This window comes from Epinephelus moara, chromosome 16, assembly GCF_006386435.1.
Source record: "Epinephelus moara isolate mb chromosome 16, YSFRI_EMoa_1.0, whole genome shotgun sequence".
NCBI classification, from domain to species: Eukaryota; Metazoa; Chordata; class Actinopteri; order Perciformes; family Serranidae; genus Epinephelus; species Epinephelus moara.
The window spans coordinates 32,499,437-32,517,829 of NC_065521.1; the positions used below are offsets into that span (position 1 = coordinate 32,499,437).

General features: G+C 42.8%; 1 protein-coding gene across 2 annotated transcripts in view; it reads left to right on the top strand.

Moving 5' to 3' along the window:
- nup210 (nucleoporin 210) overlaps window positions 1-9,408 on the top strand; it is a 43,445-nt gene extending 34,037 nt beyond the window's left edge. Inside the window, exons 35-40 of one of the 2 annotated variants that reach the window (XM_050066342.1) lie at window positions 382-528; window positions 1,459-1,709; window positions 2,840-3,044; window positions 3,940-4,062; window positions 5,960-6,037; window positions 8,162-9,408. In XM_050066342.1, coding sequence (XP_049922299.1) covers window positions 382-528; window positions 1,459-1,709; window positions 2,840-3,044; window positions 3,940-4,062; window positions 5,960-6,037; window positions 8,162-8,265 — 908 coding nt within the window. In that variant the 3' untranslated portion in view covers window positions 8,266-9,408. The remainder of the gene's footprint in view (window positions 1-381; window positions 529-1,458; window positions 1,710-2,839; window positions 3,045-3,939; window positions 4,063-5,959; window positions 6,038-8,161) is intronic. The other variant, XM_050066343.1, reaches the window with a different exon arrangement.
- The last annotated feature ends 8,985 nt before the right edge of the window (window positions 9,409-18,393 follow it).

Here is an 18,393-nt window from a genome sequence, read left to right on the forward strand (position 1 = left end):
CAAACAAAATCTCATGTATTTATTCGTGAGCTTTAGAGGATTTTGTTGCCCTCAAACAGAGCTAGGCTAGCTGTTTCCACCTGTTACCAGTCTTTGTGCTAAGCTAAGCTAACCGACTGCTGGCTGTAGCTTCATATTTAAATGAGAGTGGTATCAATCTTTTTATGTAACTCTCAAACACAAAGTGAGTAAGCGTATTACACAAAATTCTCTGCTCTCATTTCTAACAGCCTTTATCTAAAATACTTACAAATAAATGAGAGCCATTAATATTCATATATATATATATAGATATATATTTGACCTAGTAACAAAGTGTGTAATGAAGCACAGAGGTGTTGTATCTGATGCCAGTGTGCTCTGCTCTGCTCTGCTCTGCAGGAACCTGCTCCTCTGCCCAGACCAAAGCGATTTCTCAGCTGCAGCCAGAAACCTCTGTCAGCTGCCATCTCAGCTTCACCAGTGATGCTATTGACTTCCCCGCTAATGATGTCTTCAAAACGCACACCAGCTTTGACTCCAGCACTGGTAAGGCTGATCTGAATTCACACCAGAGATCACAGCCATGGTCAAAGGAGCAGCGAGTCTTTTATATCTGTGTATAGGCTGTGAGCCTTTTCACAGCATCTGACAGTATTGAATCATTTTATTTTATTCAGATGCAGTGCATTAGGCCTTATTTACTCCTGCAGCACTGATGTAACCTTGTTTTAGATGACTAACATGAGTCGATTTGGGCGTCTTAGCGGGATTAAATCCTCTAGTTTTGATTTTGTTTTCTTTCTTTTACATGCACATCACAGATTAGTTAAAACCACCTTTTAGCATCTCTTAACTTTCCATGCTGAAATAGACTGTTCTGACATTCACATCATCTTCTGCCTTTTTAGAAGCGTTCAGTTTTCCAAAATAGTGTTACTGTTAAACCCAACCTGGGCACACTGTTTATGCGTATGCTGTGCACGACTGGTGGGGAAACACTTTTTACAAGGGCATAATCAATATCCATGGAATGAGTTTAGCAGGGACTATAAAAGGTGTCCAGGTGATGTATTGAACTAAGGAGACTCCCTGTTGCTTGGAAGCACTGGTCTAATTGTGTTTGGGGTTTGGGACTTCACCCCAGTTGTTGGCCTCTGTCTGAGGGGATCCACTGTGTGTGTGTGTGTGTGTGTGTGTGTGTGTGTGTGTGTGTGTGTGTGTGTGTGTGTGTGTACAAGGTTGTAACCACTCAGCCGAATCCCACTGAGGTCCTAATGGGAGCATGTGATTGCAAAATGACCCTGACAAATTCGGACATTAGAGCTGAGTGGGAATATATATTGCTTTTATGTATCTTTCACCTCTCTGAGACCACACTGACGCTGTGAGATCCTTTTTTTTTTTTTTGTCCCAAATGCACACATCAATAATTTATCTCGAGCCATCACTTCTCCCTCTTGTGAATTCTTGCCCCAGGCTCCTACACATGTTCCATAACCTTGCAGCCAGCGACTGACCAGCAGACTCGTGTGCTCAGCATGTCCATGACCAACCTGCTGGTGAGGGCAGGCCTGGAGGGCAGTGCCTTCTCTGGGGAGCAAGTCAGCGCCAGGCTGCCAATAGAGCCCGGCCTCTACTCTGACCAGACTGAGCTGCTGCTCTCAAACCTGCATCCATCAGCTGAACTCACCGTCTACGGTCCCACGGCTGCCCTGTCCAACATGGAGGTCAGCCAAAACACTGCCTTTAGTAGAATCTCTAATAAATATAGCAGATCATTTTTTACAGTTTAGCATGACCCTTGTTAAAATTAACTTCCTTTTAAGCTGAGGTAGGCAGTTTTATTTTTGGCATCACTGGTCAAAATTCACATAATAATCTTATAGCATATTGTAATGCAAGAGGTCTGAGAGAACTCTAGACTTCTGCTCCTCCTCTGGCTCTATTTCAGGCTCTACAGAATCCAGCCTGCGGCGGTAGACTTTGGCCAATCACAGGTCATTTCAGAGAGAAGCCATTCTTTATGGCTGTTCTATAAATGCAGATGCAGAGAAAGTTGCTTCTCCAGCATTGGCAACAACTGCCTACGCTGCAAAGCAACCACAACACAAGGCTTATCAAAAAGACAATCTGAAAAGAGTTTGATAATAAATTCCATATAGAAAAATAAATTCAATAGCGGCGAAAAAATGTTGCTAATAGTTTCGCTTTCTGCTAACTTTAGCTAAAGGCTCTGGGTTTGGCTTCAAGTTTATGTAGCGAACATCTGCAACACTCCCTGCCGTCACAGACCACCTCATCGGGAGAAGAGCAGGCAGCAGCTCCAGAAACTAACCCCCCTTCAGCAACCAGAATCCGGCCAACGCAAACCTCAACCCCTTCTCTGCATTGGATCAGCAAACTCTGATGCTACCGTTACACAGTTAGACCCAGCACTGCTGCCGGCCATGGCTGGATTGAAGCTGCTACCACCAAGGATCATCTCTGGAGCTGCTGCCTGCTCTCCTCCTAGCAAAGCAGTCCACAGCGGTGGACAGCAAGGCGGAGGGACCGTGGGGTGGTTAGCTAGCTAGGTCTTGTCCATTTGTGGTCTGATAAACATAGAGAGAAAGAGCACAGCGACCAGGGGCTGAGCAGATGCACTGTGGCCATCTGCAAAATGCAATAAGAGTAACTAAATCAATATATGGAAAACAGGGGGTTACTGTAGGAAGTGCTTGCATATGCCTGTGGTTGTCTGGTGGAAGGGGCTTAGGACAGAAAGGGGAGAGCTGCAGGAGGCGGGTGTCTTTGCAAACTCTGCCTTTAAGATCAAAGTATACTGTATATATATATGTAACACTTTTCCAACCTTTAGGTGGTGTCCACTTCCCCCAACATCGCTGTCCGAGAGACTGAAGTACACCACGGCTTCCCCAGTTTCTCAAAGTACACCGTCAGCGCTGTGGACCCTCAGGCAGCAGGCTCCGCTTCCATTTCCATCAGCAGCACCTCCGGCAGCCAGGGTATCGTCATCCCTGTCACTTTGATTCACGTGGCTGATTCCAACGCTGCCAAGCAAGGTCAGATATCTTCTCAGTGTAAATGACGAGGCACTGTACCTCAAGTTACAAGGTGATTTCTAAGCGTATGTTGTTTAAGGTCAGAGGAAAGGTATTAGGGCTGTCACCTTTTTAAAAGAAAAATCAAAGTTTGAGCAAATCTGAACCAACACATAATCCCCTTCTAATTAATTTCCATGCAATCCACGTAGCCTAATCCTAAAATACTTTGTCGAATTAACAATGCTCCATTAATTCCCGGTGCCCCCGCTGCCTCACTGAGTGACAGGCTTACGTTACTGTAAGGCAGATGCATTTTACACCGTCAGCACAACATCCTCTCTGGGCCTTTGTCCACAATTTTTCCATTTATGGTGTCAAATTCTAAATTCTGCCTCACATTACTTGCCTTATGGTTTGTTGTCATGACTGTCAGCGTTGCTCATAGCTTTTCCTTATCTCGGGTTAGTAAAGATAACAACAGTAGCCCAATTTACTGAGGACAACAGGAATGCACTGGGCATTTGAGGAACATCCCTGCTGGCGTACCAATCAGGGGCTGTTGTGCTGATACACTGAGAGTTTTAATCCTAAGAGTAGTCATGAGATATAAAAAGGGAACCTGTATGTTGTCGTGGCCTCATAATGTAGCTATTTTTGTCTGTTTAGTTTATTTAACAAGGAAATCTCTGTGTATTGTTCAATCATTTTTCCGTCATCTGTATGACATTAGCACACAGACAAGGCAGATTTTCAGAGACCATAATTTAACGCTGATTTCAAATTTCACTGCCACTGTTACGAGCATCATTATCCCTCAGTGCCACGGCTAATATTTGTTAGAGTGTCGTCGTATGTCCTCAGCACTTTGAAGAGGTTTTGACAGCCTGTTATCTCGTCCTCCGCTCTCTCTCAGCAGCTGCTCCTCCAGTTGTTAACATCGAGGGGGGCCACTCCCTGCACAGCTTCATCAACTGCTACCAGATGATGTTCTTCACTCTGTTCGCTCTGCTGGCTGGTACCGCCATCGTCATCATCGGTGGGTCACCTCATGTCTGTAGGAAAAGCTATTTTTGGAATTTGATTGATTTCTAGATCTGAATAAGTAGAAAAAAGAGTATGGTTAAATATTTGTGTTTTCCAACTGTTGCCCTTGTTCTGTTTTTTTGGAATATGATATTCAGAATTTCTAAAAAATACATTGATCATACAAGTGTGTGTTTTTGGAGCAGGGAGCCAGTGCTGCCAAAATATTTACCACCCTGTCAGAGAGTGGGGACCAGAACATGTTTGATGTCATTAAAAGCAAGGCAAGAAGCATGGTGTGCAACTGAACACACATTCCTACCAAATCCAGACATCTACTGTACGACCAAATTAGTGTGCCAGAAAAGGCGGCAATATCTTTGAATTACATTTATACACAGCATCACAGATAACCAAATATTAAACTTGTCTGAACATGGTTGATGAGCAGTTATTAGAAAAGTAAACAGACTCTCTTTACTGTGTGAGGAAACCAAACCTTTATGGCTGCGTTAGTGATTTCCATGGACACTGAATAAACAAGGTTGTACAAATGCTGTGAAAATTAATTAATGTAACTTCCTCAACTTATTTTGGTTCTTATTTATAAAGGAGAACAAACATATTGGGGGAACAATTATAATTTTTTTTATTCAATATGCTAAAAGAAAGTAATATGAGTACAGGTAGCAGCGATTAGTTTATTTCCCTTTTGGGGAGAGATGAAGTTGTCTGGGTTTGGTGTTAATTGCTTTGCACCATACCTAGCTACAGTCCTTTGGCAATTGAACCTTTGCTGAGTCCCGCCCCCAGACGCAGACTGGCCAATCACAACAATGCATTGGGTTGGCTCAAACCAGGGTCTGTGCTCCATTGATTCAGATTTCCTTCATTTTCAGGCTGGTTTTGTGGATTTGGAGCTAAATGTTGTGCCTGGAGCACGTCGTGTATTAATGATACTCGTTACCTGGAGAGGTTGGAAAAAGATATATGTTTCTTCCCTGTTCCAGAACCAAAATCAGACCCTGAAAAGTGTAGGGTTAGCTAGCTAGCTACTGAAGATATAGCCTACTGAATGTATACACATGCTGCTTTTGCTTTTTAATGATTATAACAGTGAAACAAAGGCCGACCCTGCTGTACAGGAACCAGTGAAGGGAAGCAGGGAAACTTTGCTGATATTCAACCAGCTGTGTGGCATGGCATTGTGTCCCCTGGAGATCCCTGCCCGTCCGGTGGCAGAGATCCAGGTGCTGGCAGCAGCACTGGGGCGAAGCCAAACACCGTTCATCTGCACACACTGTGATGCCACACAGCTGGTTCAATATCAGCAAAGTTTCCCTTTATATTCATTGTCTTCTGTGTCGATCAGCAGTGATGTGGTGGTTCACTTTTACACTGTGATCTGTAGCCTGTGTAAAACTGATCTAGTTGGAGGTACCATGATACTAATACAGTGTTTAAACTATTTAATGTGATACTGAGGTTAAATATTTAGTTTCACATTAATGGTTTTCAGTTTCATCTCGTAATTCTTTGTGTAATGGAATCAGGTTCATGTGAGTTGAGTGTTAAAGGCTGTGGGGGTTTTAATTTTGTCAGTTATGACTTATACTTTTAATGCATTTCACTCTCGTTGTAATAATGGCTTGTGAAACATTTGAAAACGAACGCCTCCAACATTGCAGGGCACCGCAGGGTCAGCTCGTCTTTCATACTGTAACAAAAGCAATGTAACCTTCAAAACTGAAGTATTGTCACAACACGGCAAATCTGTGTTCGTCACCGGTGGTCACGATTTGAAGCACCTGAAGTTGTGAAGAAATTGTGTGATTCCCAAGAGGGTTTTTTGATACTGAGCTCTTCAAACACTGTGGTGATGTTTTTAAATGTGTTTTTATCCCCTGCAGTCCTCCACACTGTGTTCAGCCCAAGGGAACAAGCTTATCACCATGCTTTCATCCAGAGGACACCGCCACCCATCTCAGGTAGGACACCGCCACTGTGACACTTTATACCACAGCTATTAAGTAAATAAAGACTTAGGCATATATTCAAAGGGATATACAGCTACATGTCAGAACTTGAGCTCCATCTCGCTTTGCTCTTAAAGCAGTAAAGAGAAGTTTGTACAACCCCTAACACAGTGTGACGCCACGAGGCTGTAAAGCTCCACTGAGAATTAATTAGAAAAGATAGAAGAGGTGTCTGACAGCATCCAGGACAATTTTCTGGCAGTCACAATAGATTTTTTGATGAAATGCCAACTCACCCGTTGTAAATTAAAGCTCATCTGGATGTAAAACCGAGCAAAAAAAAGCATTGTGTCAGTCCCCAAGTCTCCAATTTATTGTGAACGACTCTGCCGCAGGCGGTGTTTGATATCACAATTTATGGCCTGTGCTCTGGCTGCTACAGTATGTTTGAGAGAGATCTATACATGCTTCCAATACAAATTAGGCTGCTCGTTTATGACTTTTAAACCAAGGGGTATTTCCTTATTTCCTTTTTAAATTCTGCTGTATTTGTCAACCTTAAAGGTGCACTGTGCAGGAAATGTGAGCCACTGTTTCTCAACAGTATTACCAGTGAAAGTGAAAACCAATCTGAGTCTTTGTCAGCTTGGTGTTTCACCTCTCAATATTTGCGTGTTTTTTTAAGCACTGTGTCCACAATTATTGTAGTTTCCTCTTGGATACTTGTTGCTTGCCTCGTATCTGGTCGCTACCTCTTTATAAAATCCCAACGTCACCTGCACACTGTGCCCAGAAACGTCCCGAACATAGCAAAATAAGAAAACAAAAAAATACAGGCAGAGGGCAGAGTCTCTGTTGCTCGTGGTTTTTACGTTGCTACATGCCTCACGTTTCTGTGCTCTAGGAGCCTGGCGTTTTTGCCAGAGTGCTCTGAACTCAAGTTGAAAAAACTTCAACTCAAAGCAGAAAAACACCCCACATCATCTGTTTTGTCGCCATCTTTTTTCCCCATTGTCCAATCGGATCATTTGAGAGGCGGGCCTTCTGTGGTGGTCACAACAATAAGTTTACAGTTGGTAAACAATGGAGGAGATACTGGTGGTAGTGGTCGCTTGATACCCAGAGCTATACAGCCCAACAATAGACAGCAGGTTGTCAAACTGCTCCCTAGTCATCCTAAAATATGCCTGGAAACGGCCATCATTGAGGCGAAGCTCCTGGACCAACTGGTGGTACTCCCCATGTTCCACCCTCTTTATTAGGGTCTCATGTACCCACACAGATCTCTGTTTCCCTGTGCCCAACAAACTATTCACTGACAACCTCTCACCCTCAACCAGAGCTACAGCACGTACCCTCTGCCTCAACATTTTAGGAACTAGCAACTAACTACTGTCACATAACCAAAATAAATAGATAAGCAGTAGATTGATTACATGGGAAGGTTAGAATAAGGAGGCTGGCAACACATACAAACCACAAATAAGATGAATAAGCGAGCTTGTGCAACCCACGGTCTCTCCAACTCACTCCCCGCCACTAGAATACCGTTTGCCAGGAGGAGAGCGGACGGAAGCTCTGGCGGCGGACCGTCAGTAGCGGCTGTATCAACTCAAACTCAGCCAGAGTTCACAGCAGGCTGGATCTAATCTGTGTTACCACAGCGAGAGACAGTTTGCTGATCCAGTGGGGAGTTTGCACTGGGCTGGATGAATTGCAGTTGCTAGTCAAGCAGCTGAAGGTCTGTCCTCAGACTGTGCGCTGTTTACTGCTTTCACGCTTCGGCTTTGTTGACGTCATGTTACTCTTAAACTGCCAGAATAAAGGGAGCAACTTGTTTCCACCTCAGCATTTGAATCATATTGATTCAGGCATAAAAAAGTGTTTAAAAATTGCCATACTTAAGTGAATCAATTTTTATGTGTGTTTGGAAAAGCCTTAATAGTTTACCTTTAACAACCAGCAACTGATTTCCACATATTTCTTGTTTATTTCTCTCCACAAAGTGTCTGGTCTATTTGATTTGAGTCTTTATTGTCATGCACACAAAGTGCCCAAACCTTGTGGCTTAACAAGTCACCAAGGAGCAATAGTGTCTTTATTTACTCTGTGCTCTTTGTGGCTCTTTTTTTTCAGGTTTAGACTCTCCGGTTGTGAACTCCTTCAACCGCACAATACCGAGGACGGACCCAAACAGCAGCCCCAGGTCGCGTCTCTATTCTCCAGACTACAAGTCCTGATACAGCTCTCTGTCTGGTCTCTATTCTTCAAAAGCAGAACGCCACAGGCCATTAATGCATATTGAATGTGCCTCTGTCCCTCAGTACAAATGATTTGGGATGTGACTGCAGAATCTCGGTTTCTTTCACTTGTATTTACTTGTTGGTACAGATGCTTAAAAGAAACCTAATTTTTTCCGAATAGCAGATCAGTTAGGAGCTGCAAAATAACAACAGGGCTATTTTTCTTTGTGTGTACATTTTGTGTGGAAAGAGATTTATATATGTGTGTCTTTTTTGTGTGTGTGTGGTTTTCCATAGAAATGGCTTTTATGCAAAACCGCTCCGTTATTAACTGACATCCTTTGAAAAGCGTTATAAAAACCAAACTGCTTTTTGTTTGTATGCTCATTACGTATGTGCTCCTTACATTTAACATGTGAAATTTAGTAACTCAGGATAACCCTCATTCTTGTATGCCAGAAAGCAAACAATAACTTGAAAATGTTTATTTTTATGAGCAGAAAACGTCCTTTGTTGCAGCTAAAACATTTTGTGAAAGTGCTGTCCACTGAAATCCATGATGAACCCTTCAAATGTGCATAATCCTGACTCGGGAAAGGTTCGCTTATTTCTGTATTTCTGTTCTGGGCATTTAACTTCCTCATTATTCAACATCACTGAGTTGTTTTTTTTTGAGCCACTATGCACGCAGCTCCTGTGTAATTCATTAATGTGAAACAGTCGAGGAATGTGAACCATCATTCAGTTTTTATCCCGGTGTTGCTTCAGCGCAGAGGCAATCAAATGTGACCTGGTGTCAGTTCTGAATATGTAATGTTTCTGTTCCACTTTGTTTTTACCCCCGACCACATTTCCGGGAGGAGATTAATGTAGCACTGTTGACTCGCAGACACAAGAGTGTGACTTTGTTTTAAATGAGGTATTTTTGTATTTGAAGATATGAAAGCAAAGAATGGTATTTATGTTAGCTAGTGAAATTGAGTTTTACTGTAACAGGAGTGTGTGACGATCAAATGGCTTCAGCGCTGTTTTTGTGTTAGTCAGGCCTTACAATCATATCTGAACAGCTTTCAGACACACGTTTGTTTGCTCGCGTGAATATGCTTTTGCCTTTTTTCTAATTAAAGTTTGTACTTTTCATGTTTGGCGTCGGCCTTGTAATCATTCATCAGATACGTTAATGAATCTATCTTGCTCTGTTTGCAAAATGACATTTAACAGACAAGTAACGAGCATCTTCCCACACAGAGAATCTTGACTGATGAACACAGACAGCTGAATGACTAGATAGACACACATAGATCCAGTCTGAACTAAATACTGCAGCTTCTCACCCACTTGCAACACTGAACCTGCGAGTTTCTGCTCTAACTTCCAATGAATTCATTTTCTGCATCAGTGCTGTTTCATTTATCTGCTTTTTCAGACAGTTTGTTTTCCTCCTTGTTGCCTTTTGTTGACATATTATCCATCTTGTCCTAATTTATTTGTTTGGTCAGAGGTTTTCACAGTTTAGTAATTCCATTGTTATTCACCGTTTTTGTTGTGTACGTGTGAAATAACACTAAAGTAGCTGCTCAGTACCGGCGTTTTACTGGGAATTATTTTAACAAACTCATTGAGTGCAGCACAAGAGCATATACATTCACTGTCCACTTTATTAGGTACACCTGTTCAAGTGCTCGTTAATGCAAACAGCTAATCAGCCAATCACGTGGCAGCAACTCAATGCATCCAGGCATGTAGACATGGTCAAGACGACCTGCTGAAGTTCAGATCGAGCATCAGAATGAGGAAGAAAGGTGATTTAAGTGACTTTGAACGTGGCATGGTTGTTGGTGCCAGAAACTGCTGATCTCCTGGGATTTTGAGGAGGTCAGAGGAGAATGATCAGACTGGTTCAAGATGACAGAACAGAGGAGAATGATCAGACTGGTTCAAGATGACAGAAACAGTAACTCAAATAACCACTGGTTACAACCAAGGTCTGCAGAAGACCATCTCTGAACCAACAACACGTCCAACCTTGAAGCAGATGAGCTACAGCAGCAGAAGACCACACCAGGTGCCACTCCTGTCAGCTAACAACAGGAAACTGAGGCTACAGTTCACNAAGCTCACATCATCTCAAACTGGTTTCTTGAACATGACAATGAGTTCACTGTACTCCAATGGCCTCCACAGTCACCAGATCTCAGTCCTATAGAGCACCTTTGGGATGTGGTGGAACAGGAGATTTGCATCATGGATGTGCAGCCCTGCAGCGCTGTATATAAATGCAAAGTTCCCTCGTATAAGAAACTTGTGGGTTTGTTTTTTCAGCAATGGCTGAATTCCCATTCCTCCGAAAGCTTGTACTCTCTCCACAGTCTGACGTGGTCCACACAAACAGAGGGGATTAGGAGGGTGTCTGTCTCTCTGGCTCCCTGAGGGTGTGTAAAGGTCTGCGACATCTGATCAAATATCTCCCATCTGCCTGTGACGCTGCTCTGGACTGCTGCGGTGGGTCCCAGTCACCCAGCTCATTTATATGCCCTCGGCAGCCGCCTGCACGTCAGCAAATGCTGCACAATGTCGGGTAGGTGAGCGGACCAGAATGTCCACCACTAAAGTATTTGTCAAGCAGCAGATTGTGGCTGTGACGCACTTCTAATCATCTGACTGACTTCTGTGGAGTTTTTTAAGTACTTTAAGGGTCTGTTATTTAGGGCTGCACATTATTTTCAGTAATGTCCAGAGCTGACAGGTGCAGAGTGTTTGTTTTGTCTCCCCATACATCTAAAAACCAAACATATTCAACGCAAAATGATGATGAAAAGTTACAGAAATGTTTAATTAATTATCAAAATAGGTGTTGTTACTCAAGGCTAATCGCAGGGGTCTGTGGAGATTATGTTTACAGGCATTAAATCCACAAACAAGCACTGCTGCATATGAAAAAATAATCCTACAGCCTTTGCATTATTTCCCACATGCTCCTTATTTTGCAGAGGGTGTGTTCAACAGACAGAGCCTCAACTCATGCCTGAGAGGTGTTTATGAGGAGGCTCAGGAAGCCCAGCTGTGTAGCTCAGGCTACGGCCTCAACAGGGGCTCGAGGGTATTCTTAAGATGTTGTTCGGCTTAGGAGGAGAAAGCATGTTAACTGCTGTGTTGTGTTGTGTAAGGAGACACACCATCTGATTGGCTATCTGCCTCAGCAGCTGCTTTATGGGAGACAGCAGAAGCAGGAGCATCACACGAGTTTTGATTTACTGCCCGCATCAGTTAAAAAGCGATGAAATTCAAATCTGGAAATGACTGTTTTTAAATTACTCCCATCAAATGATAGTGGCATGTGAGCTTTAAACGTGACCGTATAGTATATCTATGGCTCATTAAGGCAGTCATCCGTGTTAAGCTAAAATGACACTCAATTTATTCTTTCCATTAAGGCAACGCGGGTTGCATAAACCCCACCTGTCAGCCTGTCGAGCCGAGAGCCATCTTGCTGCGTCCTGGGTGAAGGGAAACCGCCACTGTTCCAGATGGCTTACTGTGCTGTCAGTGGAGGGGATCAATGGGGTGGGCATTGACTGAGACCTGATGAGAATGGTAAGGCTGCTCCCTCAGGATGATCAGGACAGGATGGTGTGAGAAGGTCTGCCAGGAAAGCAATCTCTCTGCGAGGGGAGGCAGAGGTTTGTGTTTGGAGCCCAGTGAAAGCTGGAGTAGTTTCTACATTTCGGTCATTTGTAACTTAGCTGACCTGAATTCATGTATGTGTTTTCTTATCCGGTCATTTACATGATTCCATCCCTCGTGGGATTATTCAGACACATGAACAACAAACCAAACCCAGTCTCATCTAACAGCACAATGCATAAATACCAACCAAACATCAGCATAAACCTCAGACAAATAACGCTCCAGGAGATAACCCACAATGGAAGAACAACAAATACACAAACACAGCCCCCTAAGCACAGGACACACAGCTCAGATCCAAACAAGACAAAGTATGTATCCATTAGTGCCAAACAGTATTTGATCCGGTTCATAAACCAACAGTCTGAAATCCAAGTCAAAGAAAAAATCTGTCATATGTTACTATTGTCTGTATTCAGTCAAATGCAAAACACATAAGGATGTAACTCTCACTAATTCTTAATTCTCAGCATTTATCAAATCTAAATCAGGAACATGAGCTACTTTTAAAACAGTATTTGTTGTAAATCATAATATAAAGGACAGTGGTAGATATTTAAAGGTACACTAAGTGGGATTTAGTGGCATCTAGTGGTGAGTTTGCGGAGCTGCAAACTCATCTGCCAAGCCAAAGAGGTTACAACAGCACTATCATTGTCAACCTCTTTGGCCAAGCGTGTAGGAGAACTACAGTGGCCGACGTGAAAACACAAAAACGTAAATGGCCCTATCTGATCCTCGGTAGTACAGTGAACCCTTCCAGAGGACGTCAGACTTTCTGATTCAGTAGACAGCTTCAAATCTTAAAACCTCTTTTTAAAATCTTTTTATGAGTGTGTGTTTGTATGTGTCTGTCTGAGTGTGTGATTGTGTATTTGAATCTTATTTAAGCAAGGTTTATGCTTCCACGTACCTACGACGCCGAGGGCTTTGCGGAGGAGTTGCGTCCCTCTGCGACCGACGCAGTGGCACCACGTGCACCTCCAAAAAATTGTAACCACGCGTCGAGGCAATGCAGACCCAACACAGACTGCAAGAGCTATGATTGGTCCTTCAAACTACATCATGTCCAGCATTTCGCAAGTTTCACTTCCTGCTGCAGTCCCACAGCGCCATTTTCAAAAGTCTCCATTGTGATCAGGTTTTTTTGTAATAAGAGCATTTGTTGTTCAGTGTCGATCATTTTGAGCTCCAGCAACAATCTTCCTCTCTCGGTCGCCGAGAAGATAAACAAACAATGAACGAGCAATGACCATAGACGCCACAGAGTCTAGGTAGGTATATAAAAGAACACTGCACCCCCAAGTGCTTTGGCGGGGAATTGCATAGCGACATAGACCAACAGGACGCAGAACTATAATAGGCACACAGCAACTGCGGAGCAACTGCGTGCATGTTGCGTCGAGTGTACGCAGAAGCAACATGAAACTTTTACTCTATCTTTTACTGTCTTTGATGTGTATGTTCTCATTTTATTATGTAAAGCACTATAAGTTGCACTTGCTGTATGAACTGTGCCATACAAATAACATTATTATTATTATTACTTACCTAGAGCTAGAGTTTGACATGTCCACTCTGGGCTCCTGTACAAACAACATGGCAGACTCAGTGGAGGAGGACCCACTCTGTAGATATGAACGGCCCATTTTTAGGTAACAAAAACACGATTCTAGGTTTCAGATGATTGTAAACTACTATAAAAAGATTGTCATGAATATTATGTACAGTTTCTTATAATCAGAGCTGGGTACTTTGATTACTTTATGCAGTAACGAGTAACCTAACACGTTAGTTTGCTGTTTGAGTAATCAAATACTTAAGTACATTTTCAAACAAGACATCAGTTACTTACGTTACTTTTAGAAAGCTGGTCCTTCAGCTCCGAAACAGCAACGGCTGTCGTTTGGTTCTAATAACGGAGATAACGTTAAACCTATTAGTCTGAAAGAAGCCATGGAGCTTGTGGCTCGCTACGTGGTCGGAGAAATGCTGCTGTTGTCTATGGTGGAGTCTCAATAGGTGGAGTAGGACTCGCTGACAGACATATTTCAGACTCAGGATCATTATGCCTGGTACACGCTACACGCTGGTACACACTAATTATCCCCGGTCGTCTTTGGCGTGTGTGATGTCATCGGGTTATTCTTGTCCTATTTTTATTACTCTGACTATTATTTGAGTCACTGTGTCTCTTCATGTGCCAGCCGACATGTTGTTGTAGTCACCTAAAAGCGTCAGCAGATGGCAGGAGCTACATTTGAAGCGCCATATGTAAACTATCAAGCTACTGTATCATCCACAGGAAGTTCTGACAAATGTTTCAGAATAAAAGCCTATTTAGAAAATGGAGGGATTCTCTCAGCCGAGGTTATAAGGGGCTTTTAATTTGAAACAAGTGTTGAGTTTGAAATGACGGTGCGATATGTTAACTTTACAAAGACAACGGAGCGGATAAAAAGTAAATATATAAACACACAGAGGGATTAATAAATAACGGACCGTCTATAATGTAGTTTGTTTCAAATGAAGCTGGGAGCCTCTGCAGTTGTGGTGAGTAAAAGCCCCGCCGCTATTTGTTAATGTTATTACTTTATGTCCGACCGTGAGGATGTACCATTGTTTGCTAGCTTGATGCTAATGACAGTAACGTTAACTCAGCGGGTTGACAAAGTGCCTCTGCTGTTTCACACCATCATTTCCCCCTTTTACTCTGTGTGGTAACATCCCTAGAGGAAATATTAAAAACGCTGGGGTGTTGTTGTCATACAGTTGTCTACGGCAGCAGATCGTTCTGTGTTTCTACTGGTCAAAGTGACGGCTGTGATGGGAGAATTGGATCTCAGTGAAGGGCAAGTGGTCCATAACTTTAATTTTGGAGACAAAAAAATGTAGGCTTAGCGCCCTGTGGTCCATTGCCCAATAGGAAACGTAGAATACTCAAAAGTACTTTAAAAGTGCTTGAGTTACTTTTCTCAGGGAATAACGTTGGAAGTACTTTTAAAGTAACTGAGTTACTTTACTCAGGGAGTAACGCAGTAAAGTAACTGGTTACTTTTTTAGAAAGTAACACAGTAACGTACTTTGATTACTTTTAAAGTAACCCTTACCCAACACTGCTTACAATACATGCTCCTAAATCCTGGATCACTGGATCATTAAAGGAATACTTCACCCACAAAATGAAAGCCAGAAGACACCCTGGTAGAGAAAATGGTTTTGGTCTTTGTGGCTAATATCAACGTCCATGACAACTGTACAGTGGGTGAATTTTTCAACACATTCTCACTCCGACTTCGTCACATATTGACGCTTGGTCATGGACTCTCCACGTCCACATACGATGTGCAAGGTACCCTGGGTGCGTTGGTTTTTGAGGTTCTGGGACACCATATTGAGTTCTGCCTGTTACATACATTGACTTCTTTCAAAATACACTTCCATTTTCACAGGAAATTTAATGTTTACATAAAGTGTCTTTCAAAATAAAAGCACTACATCTGTACAACACTGCAAATTGACCTTTTTTTCCCCCTTAATCAACAAAAACGTGGTTAGGTTTAGGAAAAAAGATTTTGGCTTTAGAATCTACTGGATGCCAACAACGGTCCTTTGGGTGAAAGTCCGTGTTTGTTGGACCCATCCACCACCACTCCCACCTACCCTACTCAGACTTTTGCCGCCTCAGATTTCATCCTTGGCCCTCCGGCAACTGGCCACGTATTGTGTCAACATTAAAAGACGCCTTTTTTCGTTGGTTTCTGACGCCACAAGTCACTGCCCAAGCGCTGGATTTTGACAACTTCGGAGTGAGATCAGGCTTGAATTTTATATAATTCACCGGTTTACATTTTATTAAGGTTTAAAGTTGTGTATAATTAAGGGCGGGCCGCTTTGAGTGACAGGCTGCATGCCGATAGTGTCCTTGGCTTCTCAGTCAGATCCACCCCTCGCTCCTCCACAGCGCCAGCCTCTCATCCAAATACGGTCACTTCTGGCTCCAAAAAACAAGATGGCGATGGCTGAAATTCTAAACTTAAGGCCTCAAAACAGGAGTCCACAAAAAATTGGGTGACCTCACGGTAGCTACGTCCATTATTTTTACTGTCTATGTGATGAAACATAGTCCCCAGTTAATCAAAGCATAAATATTTTCACTGCTTTTTGTGGAGGCATGCAAAAACAACATTTTTCTTTACGAATTCAGGGTAACATGGCAGGACTAACTGATTTACAAATGATCATTTTGTGGGTGAAATATTACCTAAAGCATTTTCCTTGGTTATGTAACCTTGAGTGCTTCTTCGAAAAAAAATGGCAGTATGAAGAAAGAACGGCTGAAATTTATGTTGCAGAATTCACATTAAAAAAATGACACAGATGTCAATACAAACCCAATCAAGCTCCCGATCCATATCCTCGCTGTGCTGATTTGTTGCAGGAGCTCCCAATTTGCCTTTGGTATTTATGACTTTAATTATGTATCATATGAATATCAGAAAACTGGGTAAATGACTCTACTGCCAGCAGTACAATGTTCCCTCTCGTGCACCAGTTCAGATCCATCACACAAATGCACGTCTATATGAGGTGATTGTCGGTCTCAGCAGAGAGTACTTGGCATTCTCTGAAAATAAAAAATAAAAAATAAAAAAAGTTTCCTCTCTGCTGGTTAAATGATTGCGCCCCTTCTTCCATCACAGCTGGCAAATGTTTTGTAGGGCTGAAGTAAGAGCATTTCCGAGTGGGTTTGCCTCGGTGCGAATATATGAGCGATTTCACAAAATAAATCTCTCTGGCTGGCACCCGCACTGGCACCAGCATATGACTGGTCAGCCAGAGGAAGAAAGGAAAGAGCCCGAGAGCATAATAATGACAAGCCTTTCTTTTTTTTTTGAAGTGGTTAATATCCTGTGGTTGCTGGCATTACTCATCCGCAAGTCATGAGTTCCAGTACTTCCAAAACTCCCAAGAGCTATTATGGTATGTGTGAGTGATGGAGCTGTGTGGTTTGATAGTGTAATTGTGGACTAGAAAATATGAAAATGGCAGATTTTGGCTTAAAGTATAGGATTTTATGATGTGATTTTGTTGTTGTTGTGGTGCTGTTTTTATCCCATTCTCCTCTTTTTATTGTCTTTCAAACACAAGGTCAGTTGAGGAACAGCAGCGTCAGAGCCGGAAGGGATTCAATACCTCACTGAAGGACATTTGTAGCGGCCCAACAGTGACACGACGCATGGATGAGAATGTAGGCCTTCTGGTTGACGGATAGTCTCTTTCCCCTCTGACACTGCTTGTAGGACGTGGCAGTTTTGTCATGTTGAGGGCACACAACAAAGACATTTACATAACGATGATGTGTGCAGTTTCTGTGGGGTATATATACCACTGGAAATGGCATCTGGCAGTGTTGACGTGCAACACCACCCCGTGACTATTGGCTGTTAATGGCCATGTACTGTATATCCTTCTGGGTGGCATGTCAAGGCTCCAGCAGCCGTTCCTGGCCTCCTGCCATGTGGATTAGGGAGCCACACAGAGAAAAAACCCCAATGTACTCCATCTGTACTTCATGTCCTTAAACTGCTTTCCCCACTGCCACTGGTTTGCCGCAGCTCTGCCTCCACATTTAAACAAGTTACCTCAGATCGTCCAAGCGCAGCCTTGTGTTAGTAAGCCTGCCATAAAGGTAAAGCCCTCAATTTCATGGACAAAGCATTCACCCTCTGTGTTTGCACTGTAACTGCATCCAGGAATACAAAAATCTCAACTCAGCTTTGAAAAAAAAGATCAAAAGAGGAAAAGGGAAGTCTTATGAGAGAAGTGGATATGAAAATGTTGTGAGTTTTTGACAACTGCTCCAAAGTGTGAGTGTGTACGTTGCTTTGATAACAAAGCCGGCATTGGGGGAGCGATCACAAGGCACAGGGAGCAGAGCGAATAATGCAAAATGCCATAGCTCAGTCTCAGTCACTGATTCACCTCTCACTTCCTTTACAAGTTACTGCAAGGGATTTTTTTTTTTTAAATGGCAAACAGATTTTCTTTCTCCTACACTGACTTACAGGGGAACAACGCCTAAATTAAAAATTCCAATAGGTTATCTCCATGGCCTGGAAAGTTCAATCAATATTTGTGACCATGAGCTACTCTCTCTCTCTCAAAGCCAGGAACCAGCAGCCTGTTGCATCAGCTATACCCAAGTTCTCTTTAAAGCTTAGGTGCAAAGTCCACACTACACGATGCGTTGAAACTAGTACAAAAGCTGTGGTGATGTTTGGTTGCACCACAGAGACGTAAGGTTCATCCAAGCTAATCTGGCATAAAGTCCACACTGACCAAAATACTGTTGCAGAAAATAAGGCTTTCACTTCCTGTGGCTAATCAGTGAAAAGCACAATTCTTGATGCAGTGTTTATTAGCGAAGAGGCTAAA